General features: G+C 41.4%; 1 protein-coding gene and 1 long non-coding RNA gene across 2 annotated transcripts in view; one reads left to right on the top strand and one right to left on the bottom strand.

The window, feature by feature from the left end:
- Window positions 1–19,580, top strand: part of LOC113972753 — a 139,590-nt gene that overhangs the window by 74,344 nt on the left and 45,666 nt on the right. The window lies entirely within an intron of this gene.
- TMEM26 (transmembrane protein 26) lies at window positions 341–17,808 on the bottom strand. Its single transcript, XM_027694130.1, has 6 exons — window positions 17,477–17,808; window positions 14,277–14,355; window positions 8,503–8,616; window positions 7,787–8,007; window positions 6,698–6,774; window positions 341–4,447 (listed from the first exon to the last, which is right to left on the bottom strand). Exons 1-6 carry the CDS (start codon window positions 17,665–17,667, stop codon window positions 4,032–4,034), a joined length of 1,098 nt encoding a protein of 365 aa, XP_027549931.1. The 5' UTR covers window positions 17,668–17,808; the 3' UTR covers window positions 341–4,031.

Below are 19,580 nucleotides of genomic sequence, written 5' to 3'. Positions count from 1 at the left end.
GTGTGAAAAAAGTGGAGAATTGAATCCTCAAAGAGAGGGCCAAGGACTCTCCAACCTGCTGATTCCAAGGCTTGCCTATTTTCTGTTGACACAGAACCAGAGAAACAGCCTTATACAGTTTTAGATGTTGGTGTTCTGTTCTAATGCTCTTCTAAAAAACTTTATTTTTGAGGGGAAAGTAATGATTGAGTACATTTCATTCAACTGAGGAAATCTGCATGGAAACAATATATTCCAGGGTACTTACAACAAGTTTTTTAAAAAATCAGTGTTCAGAGTATGGTTGCTTAGTATTTAGAGCTCTGAGTTTCAAGATATTAGTAATGTTTAGGTATTTTTGTAAGTGTTTTAGAGACATCTGCAGAATGTTCCTATCAACAATCTCACAGATCGTAACAGAAATAAAAGCTGTATATATTGGGCATTGCCAGGTGTGTGTGGATATCTAAATGCATGTATTTGTGTGTGTGTGTAAAATGCCTCCTGTGTGCAGATATTAAACACATCCTCTATAGGATTGCACTGTGCATACTTGGAGGCAAAGGTTCTGCATAAAGAACAACGTATCCAGAAGCAAGTGGAATTAACTGCAGTTGCTGTAGGTTTTCAAAGCAGTGGCTGCAGTCAGAATCTGGCCTAAGTAATTAACTTACGAAGCATGGAAAGGAAAAGCAGCATGTGGAAGATATAATTAATGGGAACATATAACAGTCAGCTCTCACATAATAAATTGGCAGCTATGCCTGAGGTAACTGCCTTTTATTTGCAAAGTGCAGTTGGAATTTTTTAAAAGTAATTGCACATTTTCTTCCATTTCCACATGGTCATAGAGAACATTGTACAGTACAAATACCAACAGGAATGCAATAAAATCATCGCTGTTGTTTGTTGTTTTTCCCGCTTAGGGCTATGATCTTATTTGAGCCAATGTCCAGAGGAAAGGAGGAATACATTTTAGCTCTGGAAAAACAAATAGTAAAACATTTTAGTGAGGTTTAATATGGAATAATCTAAAAGGACAAGGCAGGAACAACCAGAATAAATAACAGTAAATGGCTAGATATCTATTTGCAGAACAGATTTAGTAATGTAATTCTTCTGACTCAAAAGTGAATAATTGTTAGGATAAATGTTCTGAAATTCTTGCATTTTGAAGGCTTGAATTTTCCCCATCTGAAAGTTTACTGCAGCTTTTCCTGCACAGCAAGTGTGACATCCTTGGGTGCACTACAGATGCTGGCAGATCTTCAAGGGAACCCATTCTGCCACTTGCCTAGTGCAGAGTTCTGGAAGGCAGTGGGATGGCACAGTGGCTCTCAAACAGCCAGCTGCAAAATGCACTGCTGAATCCTCCTGCTCAGAACATTTGCAACACGAGGGTGAGGAGGGCTTGCAACTGGGGTTTGCTGCTCGGCTCAAAATATGCAAGCTACTAGACTTCATAATTGCCATTCCCAGGCTTCTCAGTGAAGTAGAGGGAACTGCATGTCATTCCTGCTGCTGCCTGGCATGTGTGATTCCCCTCTGCACAGAGGTGGGGAGATAGTCTACCTACCACTAAAGTGCTTTGTTTGTCAGTTTGGGTTTTCTTTTGGTTTTAAGCAATCTGATTGCCATCACTGCAATACTGGGGAGGAAAAGGAAGGTCCAAATCCTGTTGTAAGCAGGAAGGAGGATCTAGCCTATTTTGTCTGAGTGAATGGGGATGGGATCTAGTAGTAACCACCTGACACTGGAGCGAGTTCTTCTTACCATAAATCTGATTAGAAGCTTTTACTGCTGTTTAAAATTGAACAGACTGAAGACCAGGAAATAGAGTTCTCTGTAAAATATTCCTGCTGTAACCAGTCTCTGTACTGCTGACCCCAGGGGATCTTGCATTTGCTGCAGGCTGAGCCTAGCAGGCAGTTTGTTGCTGAACTAAGCCTTTAAATAGACAGCAAGTTTAAAAAAGAACATCCTGCAATTTTTGTGCTGATGAATTTAGAATGATGTTCTAGCAAGCTCAGTACACTCCAAATTAATTAGCAGTGATCCTTTTAACAGGATAATTACTATATCAGCAAGTGGTAAACTCAAAATGAATATGAGTAGTCCCAGCTTGCATCCACAAGGAAGAGCTGTGTTGTGGTTCTACCAACTGATTCTAAATTCATCCCAGTGTGAAAGGTTTTAGACAGCACAGCTCATCATCAGAAATGTCACATTTTACCTCTAGACTTGAATTAAAATCCTTAATGAAGTTGCATTCCACTCTCCATATGTCTACATCACAACACCATGGCAAATAATGATAGGCTTTTTTAAATTTCTGCTGGAAAAAGGCCCAAAATAAGAAGAGGAGGAGGTATTTATTGCACATTATTACTATTGTATGAATGGTAGAAAGGGCTATGAAGTACATGAGACTTCCTTCTTTATGGCTATGCATTTTCTTCTTTCCTAATGGAAGAGTCTGATCCTGCATAAAACAGTAAGAAGAACTCGGAAGCATAAACACATACATCTTTGGGGCTTGGAATTTTTAAATAGGTTCACCTTTAAAGAATAAATGTGTCATTGCTTCTCAGGCTGTAGATAAATAAGTCTATGACTGCTGCAGTGGTGGCAGAAACACTTTTATTCATTCCTGAAACCAGATTCTGATAGCTCAGGCTTTAGAAAACAGCGTTTAATTGGGCATTTTTCATAAGAGAAATTACCTTAATTAGGTCACTTTATATGCTTTTCTGCTCTCTTTCAGAATGGATGCAGAAATTTGTAAAACCACCTGTCATTTTGTGTGAGAATTTAATTTTTAGGTGGACTTTCAAAAATTGCTTCTCTTACTTTTAGCCTCTATAAACCAAGTCCAGCAAAGTCAATGGCCTTACACTGATCTCAAGTGTGCACTTGGGAGAAATTGGGACATATGTAGTTAATTCCAAATGTGAAAACTGTAAATTAATAATTAGTAGCCATGTCTTAAAAACAGGTCTTGACACTCACCAGACCAGGCAATCTCTCAAGTTATTTCATGGGACCTTGTGCTTTATGAAATGTGAAGTGGGTGCCTGAATCCTTTTGCTTAGATTGTCTTGTCAAACTTGAGCAGCAGTGCCATCTTCTTTCTAGTGAGATTGTATGCCTGGATCTGGCCACTTTTTAAAATCATATAAAATGGAGATATTATAAAAACTTGTCTCACCTGTAAGAACAGTGAAATCAAGAGGGGAAAAAAGTATTTACAAATATTTTGGTGAGGTTTTGTGCGTGTGTGTTCTAACTGGTAGGGATAGAAAGGCAAGCAACTCTGTAGAAAATGCCTCTAGCAAATGCAGTTGTCTCCTAACGATCCATAAGGCTGCTTTTGGTTTTCTTTTAAGGTTTAGGTTATTCAGACCATGCAGGTTGTAAGTGTCTTTCATATGCAGTTTCATGGTGTTGCATAGTTCTTAACTGAATCCAGCCAAGGATGAGGTAACATCTGAAGAAGGTTTTCTTAAATTTATGGAATGAACAATGTTCAGATGTCACAGTAACAGCAGACATCTGTCATCCCTCTTCACTTGCACAGTTGTTGCTGCTGAAGTTGCTCTCGTACACAGTGAACATATTGTTCATCACACTGGAGTTATAGCCCAACCATTCAAGTAGAGCTAAATGCTTTTGTACTTCCCGTATGGATAGGCTTGTCTGTCTATCTGAATACATGCAAATACATAGGTTAGCACAGTGCCACCAATGGTAATAACCAATTTTGTTAGTGCATCCAACCTTTCTTGGTATAACCTTTCTACTACAAACTACGGCTACAAAATCCTGTGGATAATAATACGGAACTAGTCAAAACCCACCATATAAATGGATTAAAAAGGAAGTCCCATTCCTATGATTTTGCTTGAGAAATTTCCCCTACAATTTAGAAGAAATTAATGTTCTCTTGGTGGAAAAGATGACTTAGGCACTCAAGGTGTGTTTGATCATAGAAACAGGCGAAGCCCTTCTGAAGAAGCTGTGGGAAATGCAATTTCTTTCAAGTCAGTAACTGCTCAGTGATCTTCTGAAGGAGCTTGGGATTCCTCTTTTGGAGGAAAAGCAACCAGCTCTTTCAATTCATTGTCGTGGCGACTGGCAGCATGAGCATGAGCCTCGTAAGGTTCACATGGGCAGCAACAGACCTCTCCTTTCCTGCTCTTCTGCAGGATGGTGGCACGGAAGTCGAACATTATCACTGCCAAACGATACAACTGTAGAGTCACAACCAAGACATTCTTAGCTGTAAAAAATACCAGCATCTGATTGAATATTCTGAAGTGGCCCATGAGGATTGAACGCACAATGAAGAAGGGCCCATCCTGTATGAAGAGGCTGACCCAGATGTTCCACAGTTCCGCGCTGTACCTGCACAGCAGCAGGCTGGGGATCCGCCTGGATGATGCACTTGGTTTGCAGCCAATGTGCTGTACTGGAAGCAAAACAGTTATGTTAAAACAACTTTGTGAAGCAAAGCCAGGGTTAGTTTAAAGGGCACTTATAAGACAGGGTACCCCGGATTATAAATGCATTCAACTGTGAACTGTGCAACATACAGCATATCCATTTTCTGGGATTTGTTTCAGCAAAACACACTCAGCTCATGTGAGGCACTTACCTGGCCCAGCAAACAGGACCAAAAACCACTTTCCTTTTTCTATCCCACAAAGATACCAGTATTTATACACTTCTAAAGCAAGAAATAGAAATAAATCACCTAATCTTTCTTCACAACTTTCCCAGACATTTCTTTGGTAAATCAACATGCTGATACATCATTCATGTATCTTTAAGAAAAAAAACTACTGTGCTGAATAGGAGCAGCCTGAGCTGTTGCACTTCAGCTTGTTTTAGGCTGTCTAAGACCTTGCTTTTAAAAGATTCACCAGATAACCATTGCCTTTTTCATGTGTCATAGAATAAGTCCTGTTAGTGCAGGGCAGTATTGAGCACTATGTGGTTTCTGCTTGCCATGCAAGACTTGAGCCACAGTTACTTGTTCTTAGTTTTCTGGATATCAATTGCACACAGCTGCTGAACTTGCATGCATGGGTTCCCCTTGGCTATAAAGGTGGTGGTGGGCTCAAATGCTCTCTGTGTTGTGGTGCCTAGAGAAGGACCATTGGGAGGGTTTGTATGGAGTCATTTTAGCTGTCTCTTACAAATGCATGTAGCTTAACTAACCTTTCTCTCGGACAGTGAGATTTCATTAGTTTAGAAAACATCACTACTTGTGATGCAGTAACAACCACCAAACATTTCAGCTTGCCAAAAGAATTCTATTGTTTGAGTCATCGCTGGGGAGGGGGGAAACCAGATGAGACTCAAATGGAAAATGAGCTGTAGAATGTAGAAATTTGCTGAATCCATTAGGCAAGGCTTCAGCAGCAGCTAATTTTTTAATGTGTTTTTGTGCTATTGCTGTTTAATAGTCCTAACTGCATTGCTGTAGCCTAATCATAAGTGCCTAAAAATTTCTTTTACGTCATCTTGGATGCATGAATAAACACACTGATGCTTGAATAAAAAGTACTATCTGTGCAACTGATAGAATTGCCTAAAATAAGCTGTACCCAGAATAATTTCAGGGAAAAGTGTGTTCAATAACTTAATTTCTAACTGATAAATGTAATTAAACAAGCAGAAAAGCAACAGCCAGAGGAAAAAAAAAATGCACAGATTGTTTAAGTGCTGTTTGAATTTATCTGGATGGTGGTGTGTATGGGATGTTTTTTGGTTGGTTGAGTTTTTTTTAAACCTGAGTGCTGTGCATCTGTAACAGAATGTATTTTACCAGTAACAGGAATTTTAGCTGTGATAAATCTGAAATGTGATTGCATCAGATTTTTCAGGAGGCAAGCTGCTGAGCTGAAATGCTGAAATATTTTCATAACCTCACTGTTGAAAACAAAGCTTAGCGCTGTCCATGAACAAAAGGCTAGTGAATAAAATAATAATAAAAAATGGTCAAGAATTTTTAACTTCTTATTTTAGTCATAGTGTCAACCTAGTAACCGATTTTGTATAAGATGCTAGTGAGGATAAGCATCTTTGGGCTACTATACCTGTGTTGCAAACTTCTAGTGATTGGAGGCCAAAATGGCTGGAGCAGATGAGGACTCAAACAGCTTTCATTGTTCTTCTTGGTCATTGTGAAGCCCGTTCTGCCCAGGGACTACCCTGAGCTAGGATTAAGGTAAGGGTGTGCAGTCCCAACATCATATGGTCCTTTAGGTTTCCTGTGAGTAGGTAACTTCTCCTGGGATAATGTCCCCAGTGCTTTTGGCTGTGCTGTTCTCTGTGGTTAATAATTGCCTGCCTCTCCACAGGGTCTAGTAACCTACCCACATTGGAGACATAATATAATAGACCAGATCTAACTTGAGAGCTTGGTGAAGTTTAAGGCAGCAACGGGCAACTGGAGCAATACAATATTGCAATGCTTTTTCTTCTTTTTTCTGAAAGTAGCGAGTTCTATCAGGGAGATCAGAGGTTACCCAGAAACAAGCGTTTCCTTAAAAGAAACCACAATGGGCTTTCTTCAAAAGCTGTCGTTGTCATATAAATTGCTCTCTGCCAGAAGTCCTGGTATAGCCTGTAGTGTGTGCACAGCCACAAGATGTGCCAGCGAAAACTTAAGAGCGATTTTTTTCTCTTTTCTTGTCTACGTGCAAGTACTGACCTGCAAGATCAAGTGGAAACTGTAGCATACTCCAGGTCCATACAGCAAGAATTGCATTTATGAGAGCATAATTCTTCCTATGGGAGGGGAAAAAAGTGATAACAATAAAGATGCAGTTTCCTTATGTGATAACAAAAATGTTTCCTGTTGTGTTTGGAATGTCATTTAGAGTGGTTGAGTGAAAGAGCGATTTATTAATGCATGCTCTTGAGATTAAAGACTAAGGAAAACAGAGGCACCTCTTAGTATGGAATTTCTGCTGTTCAGGCTGCATGTTCCAGCTGTGTAATTACACTAAATATCTGATGCTAACGTTATAATGATAAGCGTATGGAAATAGACTCTGTGGCTCAAAGAGAGTATCTTTACCGTTACAGTGATTACATTCCTTACATTCCTTGGAAGCCTGAAGCTTCTCTCCCAAGTGGGAGGGACCTCTTTTCCTGCTCTAAAAACATTGCTTTGATATTAACAAAAATAAAACAGTATTTCTTTGGGAGGATGAACCTCTTCTGTGACTCTTTTCCTTTATGATGGATGTTCACAGCTCATCTCTCAGTGCTGTGAGGGGGAGATGAGCTTACTTTCTCTGGGAGAGGTCACAACATTTAAAATTCACACCAGACTATGTCACTCCCATTCTTCTTATCTTTGAACACTTTGTCATTCTATCATGAAGAAAGCACATGTGAGATAACTGAAGAAGCAAAGCAAACTGTAGTTGCTTCCTTGCCAGTTTAAAACAATTCATTAACCTGAAGGAGGCTTACTATGTATCCAGTGTTTCAGCTCCTGTAGCCAAAAGAACTGATGCTGCATGGCAGTTCTGCTACTTGTTTGGCTCTTTGAACCTTTTATTGTGATGGATCTGACATGCTTTCTCTGCTGGCAACAGAGAAGAGCTTGTAGGACTAACAAAGCTTGTAGGACTTAAGCCTTTCACAAAGGGAAAGGCAAGAGTAGGAAAACAGAGCCTTTGGATGTAGCCTTCTGTTTTCTATGGGAAATACAGTTCACCAGGCTGAACACTGCACATTACACATGCATCTTGCACTATGCAAGTTATTTACATCAGCAAAAAGTCCTTACCGAACATCCTCAATGTCCAAGGTTTCACTGGCAAATTCAAGTATATCTGCTGCTGTTCCCACAAACATGAGAAGCAGCTGAGACAACTGATCCCGGGTGATTTCGACTCCAATGGGGAGAAGCCATCTCCCAACTACTAGTAGCAGCAGAAAAGTCTGGTGGAGGGCCAGTGTCCATACAGTCTCACAGATTGTGGAGAGCTGATTGACAAAGACTTTAGCCTGTTTAAAAGACAACAATGACATACTGTAACTTCAGCAGACTGACACTATAAGTACCTTCAAGAGACTATTTGTCCTTGAGCCTGATTTTGTTCTCTTTCATACTATATGAGAGCAAATCATTTCTATCTGGCAGGCCTAGTTTGAAAAAGGTATGTTAATACAGACTTTACGTAATGAATAGCAAGTCTTTGTGTACTACTCCCCCTGTTCTCATTTTTCAGGTGAGCATTATCCTTTGCAGGATCATCACCCCTACACTTTCTAAGTTCAGTTACTGAGATCTGGAAGAGAGTGGTGGGAGAGTCTCCTCTTTACACCCTCTTTACACAGACACTTGTCTTGGCAACAATAGTTAGTATGCAGCATTTTCACAATGTGCTTTTCTGAAACTAGATATATATATTTAGTTTTACTCACTCTGCAAGAAGCTTTTCTCTCTAATTGCTCTAATTATCATAAGATCTCTGCTAGGAATAGGAAGAGGTGTCCCACCGTCTGAATGATGTGGTGATCCGTTCCCTCATTTCCATGACTGCTGTCTCTGGATTGATTGAAGTCTTGGTTGCTGACATTCACCTGAACTGCCCCAGGCTCATTACCACAGTACTGTTGTGAAACAAAAACATGACACATGCATAAACATCCCACACAGGGAGCAGGTGTGCTCTGTGGCTGAGAGTGTCCTATTTTGCTGAACTGTAGAGGATTCATTTGTGAAACACAGTTGATGTTTACAAAGGTGCTCACTCTGAATGTAATTCTCCTCTTGTTCAGAAAGGAGAAATTCTTCTCGTGAGGGCAAGAGTGATGTATGTTGGTAGGTCCCTGAGGAAGTGTAGGGTTGTACTGCAGAAGAGGATGTAAATTCAAAGGCTGATGCAGTGGGTGACATCTCTGTGCTGTCAAGTCTGTGCTCTTTGAATGTGATCTGCTCTCCTGAACAGGCCACTGGGTTCCTACATGGACCCTCTTTGGCTAAAACAGTCAAATAAGGTAAAAATTGGTCATGGTCAGTCTGATGTGTTACATTCATGGTCAGGCTCTATATTCAAACTTGTTCTCAAAATATCTGCTCCTATTCTCTACTATTCAGAGAAAGTTTTCAGAAAATGCCATTGTTTCATTTTTCTGTATGATTTCCCTCAAGGCTGAAATCGAGTTGGGGTAGGATATTTGGGTTGTATTCTATGCCGTTTCTGCCCCTGCTGTGCCTTATTTTGTAAGGAAATTCATAAGTGTGTGAGGTGAAATACAGGAATACTTAAGAAAAATGGACCTTTATTGTTGCCTACCCCCACAGAGTAGGAAAAAGTACTTTCTCCAAGTACCCAGTGCTCTGGGAAACTAAATGTTGGCTAAAACACACTGTTATTCCAACTGCAGTAAACCAGTGGCAGGGCTATGTTGCATCTGCAGCACTGCCCTGCCCTTCTACCTTCACACCCAAGGCTGGCCCAGGAGCAACTGGGGGGTTATGGTTCCAAAATCTATCTTCATAACAACCCCTTAACATCTCTCTTCATTGTAATGAAAGGAGGATAATTAGATAATCAAACCATGCTGGTATTAGAGACTTTTATCCTGTCCTATTTGTGCCAGAGAACAGCAGATGATTTGCATTTCTCCATTGGGCCCCCCACCATTTTATTGCACGGGGAGTGATTTTCTGCAACAATTGGAATGTGTTTGAGTGCATACTGAGTAGCTGTGTTCAGCATAATGCCTGCCAATACAAGGGCAACATTTCCCAGCGAATTTCAGATTCTACTTTGATACTTCACTTGGCCTCTGATAATGTTGCTTAGTATCTGAATAAATGCTGCCTCTTGCCTGACCTTGTGGTAGATAAACTTCCTGTGACTTGAAAAATCTGGAAAAAGTGTCAGTGCTCGTTGCTTTTATAATTGGTGGTAAAGACTCCTAAGCTGAATGCATATCTTATTTGGACAGTGGGTGTGAGAGTGTTGAAAGACTGACACACAGATGTGGGGGAAGATGATATTTCCATTTGGAAGAGGGAAGTTTAAAGCTCTGGCTATGGAAACAGTGAGATGGAGGGGCTGGTACTCTGCTTGGCTACAGCCTTGCAGGGCTAATCTCCCTGGGTTTGCCCTTCAGCCACAGGAGAGAGACAAAACATCTTGTTCAGAGGATATTTTGGAAATCAAATTTAACAGTGCTCTGGAGAGACATTTATATCTGTTGGCTATAGAAAAAGCCTAAAATCTATGGAGACCAGCCTGAAGTCAGCCTTTCTGGATTACCTGCACAGGCAGTGTGACACAGTTGGCTGAGGAGGCCATGACCTAAAAATATTGCATAACTGCCCTAACCACTCCAGAATATTAAGTGAATATCAACAAGTAGCCTGGGTAGGGCAAAGGGATTGCCAACGCATGGAGAAGAAAGGCTGACTCCAACAGCCTTTGGTTTGTCATTGTCTGCATTTGAGCTCACCCTTGCCTGGTCTGGCACGGTAAGAGGAAAAGAGCCATGAACCTGTATCAAACTTCACATCCAAGTTTGGGGATTTTTTTGGTTGGTGTTTTAAAACCCCGTTGCTCAGGGATGAATTTGCTGAACTTGAGGCAGAACCCACGTAGGGCAGCCTACTTGCCACACTTGCTGTACGTGCAAGGACAGTTGAAATCCCTTCCCAAACTCCATGCCAACACCCAGTAAGTCGGTCAGGCAGCTGAAGGACAGGACCGAAACAGGAGCCTGCAGCAGTTACAGTGTGTGGGTAGCAAGGTATGTGAGTGCTGCTCTGAGCACGTGGTGTGGCTCTCCCTGGGCCAGCAGCAAGCAGATCCAATTAAGGATCATCTCAGGGCTGATCCACGTGCCCTCCACACCAGCAGAGGAGCCCCAGGGGTCGGCAACTCGCACTGCTGGGGGGACGTGGAGGAAAGCATGCCATGGCTTACAGGGGGCTTGCAAGGGAGCTCTTCTTATCTTATTCTAGTGGCACAAAGGGGCAGGAAATATCTCTAAGAAAATTAATTTGCGTTATTGGTGTCTTTGTCATTTTTGTGAGTATTTCCAGCTGACAAGTGGGTTTCCATTTCAGTGCAAGGCTCCATGAACTTGGACTGAATGGCACTCCCAGGGCCAGTCCATAGCTCTTCTCAACTGCTTGCAGGCAGGAAATGGAAAATTGCATCTGCAAAAGCCAGTTGTTTAAGTAGGCTCCTGTTTTTTTCATTTGAGTATGTTCATGTCTTGTTTCGGTTTGTTCCTCTCTGAATATTTATTAAGTGGTGATTGTGAAGTGATTCACTTGAAAGTTTGGAGAAGAGCCTTTATTTTCAACATGTATATGCATGTAGATAGGACTGTTGATGCCAGGCATATTTACCTAGCGAGTTATGGATGTGCAGTGACTTAATGGGAACGTGACAAGGAAAAACTCAACACTGTGTTTCACAGGCATTTGATAAACATGGTTTACCTTTTTAATACTAGAGCCCAGTCACTCCTAGGTATTGAGACTGTATCTAGCTAAATAAAAATGCCTTTTTTTTTTTCTGAGCAAAGATAGAACAGGAGGAAGTTATACCCATTTTGTATAAATTCTAGCTCTGTTTACTTTCTCTTTCTTCTGAGATGAAGCTTACACACCTCTGATTTACAAAACATCTAATCAAAACAGAAATGCTATTGCATGACATGGTGACATCTCAGTGTACGGCCTGCAGAGAGCTCACTGCCAGTGCATCTGGAACACCAAACTAATTCAGGCAATTTCTGTTTGTGTGTTATTCACACTCCATTATTCCCAAATAAAACAGAGGTTAGCTAAAATTTTTCACTCTGGGTCCAGCATTGGGATGATAAAATTGGCACTTGAGGGCACTCAACCGTGACATTTAACCTGTTAATGTGCACGGAGGCTGTGCAGGCTGAGGATGTTTTGGAAGAGCCTAGCCCTTCCCTGGAGCAGGCCCTCTGCCAAGCAACAGGTACCCTGCTTGCTCTCCGTGATTTGCTGCAAACAGTGTGGCTGTCACTATGGCAACACGTGTGATGTCAGAAATTCAAAGCACTCCTGACTGCTTCATTTTGCTCATACAGGAAAGCTGAAATGTAAAACAGGGAGAAATGATTGCTTAAGCTATTTTCCAAATTGAGGAATATAATGGGTATGGGAGGGAAGAAATAGTGAAAGATGTAAGATCACTTTGAGGAGATCATTATGCTATAATTTTAGCTGGTAAGAGAATCCCACCTCAGAATGAGGGAATGGACAGTAATATTCACTATTTTCTCAAAATATTCAGTTTAAGGTGGTTAAAAATTATTACGAGGTTTACAAGTATCTGCCTTATTACTGACTGGAAGCCTACATTGACTCCAGCACTGGTAGTCGGGTAAGCCCTGCAAAAGGTGGTCGGTTATTGCTTTCTGTGGCAGTGATGCACCCGGCATTTGAAAAGGTGACAGAGGTATTTCTTTATCTGAGATATTGTACATTATTAAGAAAGAATGTTTGGGGATTTTAATGGATTAAATGGTTTTAATTTTCTTGACACTCTGTTTTGCAGACAGCAATGTCTTCTCTCAGTACAGTTCAATTTACTTTATCATCTCTCCCAAACATGTATTTCATCCCCGAATACGTTACCACAAAGCAGTAGTTTCTATGCAGTCAGTATTTCACTGTTGATATATGAATGGTATTACTTATGTCCAGTTCTGCAGTACACAGAGAGGCAGAATTGCCTCTGTCTTGGGGAGGCTGCCTATTAGCACCTGCTTTAAATAACAACACCAACACAAGCAGCTGATCTTTCCTGGTAAAGATTACACGGGAGATCAAAGTTCTACTGCCTTAAAGACCACAAACTGCTTTCGTGGTGAATAAATTAAAAGTGTGGATCTAGCATAATTACACATTCTGTTAGTATTTAAATAAGGAAAGTCCCAGGAATATTTCAGTATTGAGAGTAGTCCTAATCCGGGTGCTGTGTTTGAGATTAATTGATAGGAGGGCTGTTCGCCTTCTGGAGGTATTGTTTTTGAATCTGTTAGATTGTGTGTTTCCAGAACTCTCTATCCTATCTCTCCAGGTATAAACTAAGCTGTTAACTTGATATACTTCCCCTTTAATTCACAGTAGCAGTATATCAATAAGAACAAAGTATGCCATGTTCTAACATCATTTTGGGAAATAAACTGCTGCCTTTGACTACAGAATTAGCCTGTTTCTTGGACCAGGTTTAACTATGACAAATGTTCTCAATATCCACATTACCTGTCTGTGACTGTTTAAGGAGATTTGGGAAAACAAGAAGACAATAAATTCCTGCTGCTGTATTTAGAAAAAGCCTCAGGCATTTTCAGTGTAAACACAATTTTGAATATTTGATTATGCTTCTGTGGGCTCTAACAATGTTTCAAAGGAGAAAATGAGGCACTAGGTCTTCTTAGTCTAATTTATGTATTTTTTTCTGTTACTTTTTTTTCTTGTTTCAATCAGAACCTTTACTGCTGTGGATATAAGGCCTTGCATATGTGCAAATGCTGGGATAGACAAAATCTCCTTTTCACTACGTGGAAGTGCTATAGGGACTTGAAAGCAGCCTGCATGAGGAGACGGTTCACTCAATGGGAGCTGCTGGGCTAAGTGACTCTGTTCTGGCCTTAAATGACCCCAGAACAATTGCCTTTAAAAGTGTTACCGTGTGTTTTAGTCCTGAATTGGAATCCAGACACCCCCCTCCTAGATTACTGTGCAGCACAAAGAAAGAAAGGATATAAACACTGACAGACAAATTACTGTCTGTGGTAACAACCTGTTAGTGTTCTCCTAGGTTGAAGCAAATATGAGGTAACCTGAATATAAGACCCCTTTCACTGACACCTGTCTGAGTTTTTACTTTTTTGGAGTTGTGTTATCTGCTTTTAAGTGCTGTGAAACTCGTACTTTATTTTACAAAGGCCTCCAAAGCAGTGAAATTCTTTCATCATACTGAGCAAGATTCATGTTGGTAACCTGGGGGTGAAAGGCTGTGTTTTTCAAACTTCTAGTCCTCAGTTCCCCAGATAAATACAAATAAATGGTCTCATTTTTAGCTAGGAATGAGGCTCATTATCTGATAATTAGGAAGTGCACAGTAGTCATAGTATAGCTGGCTTGGGAGACCCACCAATATGAAATAGAGAACTGGAACAAGACTTGGCAGGCTTCTGTCTGTATACCCAAATCCAACCCATCAAATAATGCATCGATTTCAAACTAGTTCATCTTGTCTCATAATAAATACCTGAGTCCCATGATGAATTTCTAGCAGCCATAGTGATGGTACTGTGCAAATCAAATATAAAAATATTGCTGGTGAAAACCTGTGAAGGAAAAGAAAAGATATTTTGGTATTATAACACATCATAAATACCATATATCCAAATGTTATCTGCACTGAAAAGTTATCTTGTGCCCCTACCATATGGGATATTAAGAAATAGGGTAACTGCAAATAAGAATTGCTATTTTTGCTGGATTACTTATGCTGTGTCAGTACTATAAATCACAGGTTTATTTGTACATGCATCTAGGATCATATATGGAAGTTTATTTAAAATCTCTTTTTAAGAAGTAACCAAAGGCAATTTGCTGTTTGGATTTCCAGCACAGCACTCTCTGTACTTAAAAAGCCTCTAGCTAACATGCTCTTTCTGATTTCATGAAGAGTGAATTAATGCATTGAGTCATTTTACTGAGTGATGCTGGGATAAAGGTTGTTGGTCAGAATCCTGTGCATTGACACAGGAAATGTAGAAATAGCATCAGTTTGCCTATAACAAGTATTTCTTCAGTAGCAGGTCTTTCAGTGCAGGCTGTGCACTGAAAATGGGTTTATGAAAATGGGTCTTGGCCTTGTTTCCCCATTTGTGCTGGCAGTTGTATAATTCTTCAGGATTTATGTCTCTAGTTCTTCTTTCCTTGCCAGTCTTCTGTATCACTTATGATGATGAAACTTCATTATCTTCAGCTTCTTTAGCTGGGTTTATGCAGAAGTAATGGAGAGGTTTTATGACTCCCTCTGCAAGTACTGATTCTTGTGAGAGTTGATGTTTTCTTATAAAACACATGACATTTGTTTGGGGTGGGGTTTTTTTGGCAATTCCTATCCTTTTGGAGTAGGAATGAGGTGTGATGCCACTAATGTTCCATCTAGCTCTGCTCTCCAATGAGTGAGCATTGCTGCAACACTGCTGAGATGCTCAGCTGCCTTTGTATCACGTATATGTATGCCCCAGGACAGGGCAGTGGAGTCAAACTCAAGACATTTGCTTGGTTTCTTCTATCCTGCCATTGGCACATTCTGCAGTGAATTTGAATTGCTTATAAGTATGCAACTACAGCAACACTTTGGTCAAATGCTGTTGCATTTATTGTTTGTTCCTATGCTGAATGTACCTTTATTTTGATAATCATGACTTTTCCAGTAGGGAGATTAGATATTGAGAAAAGAAAATAACCCTGCTGCTCAGGGAAATGACTGGGTTGCTGAGCTGCTCTGAAATGTTTCAAACAATCCCCTGTAAAATAGTCTGGGTTTAGGTTTTCACTGTGTTTTTGTTTTCTTTTTCAAGGTTGGAAGTGTTGTTTGTTTTGACAGTGGGGTTTTTTGTTGTTAGCTCTTTTTAAAACAAAATAAAAAAAAGTTATGATTCTGTGGGTTTTTAGCATGGTTATTTTGGGAGAGAACACACCTCTCATTTGAATGGAAGAACTAACATATTTTACAGTATTTCCTGTAGGACTTGAGCACATGAAAAATCTGTCCAGCTGGCAGGTTAGCAGTACTGAGCTAATGATACCAGATCAGGCCAGGAGACTTCAGGGGCTTTAACCCTGCCTTTCTGTCAGAAGGGGCAATCTAGAGGAAATGTTACATGGCCAGGCTCACAAGAATACTTTTTCTCCACATGTGCCATTTAGTGTTTTGTGCTGGTGTAATAAGGAACAGTTCTCTGTCAGTAATGAACAGAGACAATATGAGGCTCTTGGAGGCAGGAGCCTTGCAGCACAGTCTACCCCTTGCTTGGATGGGTGACTGTCTGTGGAGGTGTTTCTATAAATGCTTCTGATAATTCCTGTTCTAAACGCGTTTTCCACTGGAGTGGAAAATTACCCTGATACAAATAGATACTGGTCATTTGTCTACAGTTCTTACCTATAAATGTCTTTACTGTGCTGTTTTAGGTGCTGGACCACATCCACTTTCAAAATTTCCTTCTAACTAAACATAGCCCAGTCTTTTAGCACATGTATTAATCTAACATGGATCTGCTTTCAGAATCTTTTTTTCTTGGATTTTCCAAAAGCTGCCATAGCAAGTGTTCCTTCATGAAGACTCTGCTGCTGCCTCCTTTCCCAAGTGAATTGGGTCTGCTCAATCTGCCCGTCTCATAACTGCATTTGGGGCTGTGCTGTTGTTAAATTTTCCAGTGTCCCAGACATTATCACTGCTTTTATTACATTCAGATTTAGGGCATGGAACACTTGTGTGAATTGTCACACAACACTGCTTCTGTTATGATGATTTTCACAGGTTGCAATGGGCAGAAATTTAAGAACATGGAAATACTCTAGGGCTCTGGATTTGTCTCAGGGCCTGCCTGCAGTTTGAGTTTTTTAACAATAAAAGGTCCTAGTGAAATCTTGACAATTAGTTACATGACCGCTTCCTTTTCACAGCGCACTTGTTTTGGCTGCCTGAGCGCTGATGAGCTGTAGATGACAGCAGCAATTCTTTAGATGCACGTAAAAACCCATGTGCTTGGGCAAGCTCTGTGATGACTAACTTTTTTGTTCATTTCTAGGGCAGCATTTCAGGCATGAAAGTTCCCCTCTGGAATAGCCTCTCAAATCCAAATATTTTAGCCACTGTTGCTGTATCAGAAGAGCAGTTGCTGCTCATCTTTTATTTGTCACTGAGTTTAGGTTCATGCACTAGCGTGGTGTTAGCACTGTTGGAAAGAGGAGGGAATGGGAATACAGTCCTTAGGGAAGGAGGTGCAAACCAGGGCACGACAGGACAGAGTATGAGATGCAGGGAATCTCTGTGGCTGCCCCAGCATCCCTTTGCAGTGTGTAGCCCCGACAGGCAGTGGCTCAGGAGGTGCCCCCAGCGTCCCCAGCCCGCAGCTTCACAGCATCCACCTCTTGCCTGCAGCTACATTCCCACACTCTTCAGCTCTTAGTATGGATACACGCACAACTATATAGAGTGGCTCCCAAGTAGTCTGCTGCAGAACTGCCCCTCCTGAAAGCCCTCTGTTTGGCAATGGACTGGCCGAAGTCTACCAGTTTTCCATCCCCGCCGCCCAGGAGCAGCCGGGGAGCAAACGCGACCCCTGAACGCCGGGGCCGGGGCAGCCCCTGCTCTCGGGGATAGCCTCCCATCTGCAGCAAAGTACATGCAAAGAAGCAAAAAGGGCTCCGCCGGGGTATGCTCACCATTTGTAGCCTCTGCCTTGCTTAAACTTGAGGGTGAGCCCTGTCTCCAGGCACAGGAGAAGATTGAGCAGTGCCAGCAGCCAGTACTTGGGTTCTTTCTTCACCGCAGTCACTCTCCAGACCCCGATGAGAGAGTGCAGCACGAAGAGCAGGCGAGTCACCAGGGCATTGAGCAGCACCATCAGCTCCATCCCGGAGCAGCCTCCTCCCTTCGCCCCGCACCGCGGGGGCCCGGCGCCTTTAGGAGCCCTGGGAAGTTACCTTGGGAGTCACCGGGAAGCCCGCGCCCCGCAGGCACACAGATCTCCTCTCCTCTTCCATCTCCACAAAGGGGCCCATTATAACAAAAAAGAAACAGCATCGCCCCTCCCCCAGACTTCCTGAAAACTTTTTAAAGGGAAAAAAAAAAAAAAAGGCACTCTTCCATGCTGCCGTGGTTTGCAGGCTCGAAACAGCCCTGGCCGCCCCAAGGCAGGGGTGGGGAGGGTTGTGTCTGTCCCCTCTATCATCGGCTCAGGGACCCAGCAGAGGGAGGTTTCCCTGTCACAGTTACCATCCCTCTGCAGCCCCACTTGCTGCTCTCGCCTCGTAGATTTTCTAACAAAGAGACAAAATGTAAGACACGTTATTAATTTGAATCGTTTTTGCTGCAAGCTCCACTGCACTACTGAGAGTGCAAACTAAAAGCCCTCTTTCTGCTCCCCCTGAAAGACATAATTCGTATTTGGGAGCTTTTAAAATCGTTTGTTTGACACTGCAATACTGGAAAGCAGAAACTGTGTACTTAGCTCAATACTGGAATCCCTTGTGCAATAGAAGCCAGAAAAGCTAGTCAAACCACTCTATTGTATCATTTACACCCTGCTTCAGGACTAAGGAGTGCAGAATTCCACAAATCAGGATGAAATCTGGGCTAGTACTAATATTACTGAATTGGCCAATAGAGACATATACAAAAACCACACAAAGTTTTCTATTAGGTTAGTTACCTCCAGACTGACTTTTAGTATCCTCTGTGGGAACAGTGTATAAAGTACAGAGTATGTTTTAAAACTGCTTTGATGTTTCTTATAGAGATTATAAATTTTGTTTGAATTTACACTTGGGCAACCAAAGAGAAATTTCTTCTTCATCAAAACTGTTACTGTGTTGCTCTAGTTTTGTGTTAATTTACTGCCAACGTGCTTAAATTGAGATACACCACTGAAAAATGCAAATCAAGTCCATGTAACATACTATGGTGCTTCAAAGGTCCCAACTTCCTAGCTGATTTAATTTTAAAAAGTCCTTTTTTTTTTACTTTAAACACAAGAAGATATTCTTCTAAGAGTTATGACCTTTCTAAGAAGGTATTTTTCCTCAATTGCTAAGATCCAAGTTTTCCTTACTGCAAAGCCAAACCTCTTCCTTTATGAAGTGCTGGTGCTGGCCAGCTGATATCCTTGGGGACGGGGGGATAATGAGGGAGAAGACTACTTTAAAATAACCCTGCCCAGAAAAACAAAAGTCCATTCCACAATATGGATCACTCGCTGGGGAAATGCCTGTGTAAATAAATGGACTGTGCACCGTGCCTTGTTGAAGCAAAAAAATCAAACTCCTCACGCTCAGAGGAAAATTAATTCAAGTCAAGGACCTACTACTGATAATCCCCTGCCAACAGCCACCCGGCCATATCATGCCTTGAGTGCTGCTGGTTCACAGCCCTTCCGCTGGTGTTAAGGTCAAATCTAGTAGAAGAGGAAACCAGGAACAGACAGATTGAAGAGATTGTTTAAACAAGATATTCCTCTGTGGGAGTGCTTAATGTCAGAGAAATGACCTGAGGGAACTGGTATGTCTGACTGGTCATGGAGATCCTAACAGGGCAAATGTCACAAACTTGGAAAGATGATGATCAGTGGGATGTTCCCATGATACTGTGCTCTGGAAGAATGCAGTGAGCTTTGCTGATAGCTAGTAGTTCTGCATATTAAAGACACTTTGGAGCTGACTTGCTTACCAAAGAAGTTTCATCAATGAACAATCCAGACTTCAGTGAAAGTCCCAAACTCAAATAGGAAGAAGATACATAGTATTGACTCTGCCTCCCTCACTGGTGGAC

The sequence above is a fragment of the Neopelma chrysocephalum genome, unplaced genomic scaffold, assembly GCF_003984885.1.
Source record: "Neopelma chrysocephalum unplaced genomic scaffold, ASM398488v2 Primary Assembly neopelma1_96, whole genome shotgun sequence".
In the NCBI taxonomy this organism is placed as follows: Eukaryota; Metazoa; Chordata; class Aves; order Passeriformes; family Pipridae; genus Neopelma; species Neopelma chrysocephalum.
The sequence above is the reverse complement of the archived record's forward strand: the minus strand, read 5'-3'. Positions and strand labels throughout refer to the sequence as shown.

Coding starts and splice junctions, on each gene's coding strand:
- TMEM26 (XM_027694130.1), bottom strand. CDS start 17,667: ATGGAGCTGATGGTGCTGCTCAATGCCCTGGTGACTCGCCTGCTCTTC. Junction 8,008..8,502: donor ATCACCACATCATTCAGACG/GTGGGACACCTC, acceptor TCTTTTAAACAG/GCTAAAGTCTTTGTCAATCA. Junction 6,775..7,786: donor TTGGACATTGAGGATGTTCG/GTAAGGACTTTT, acceptor CCCCTCCCATAG/GAAGAATTATGCTCTCATAA.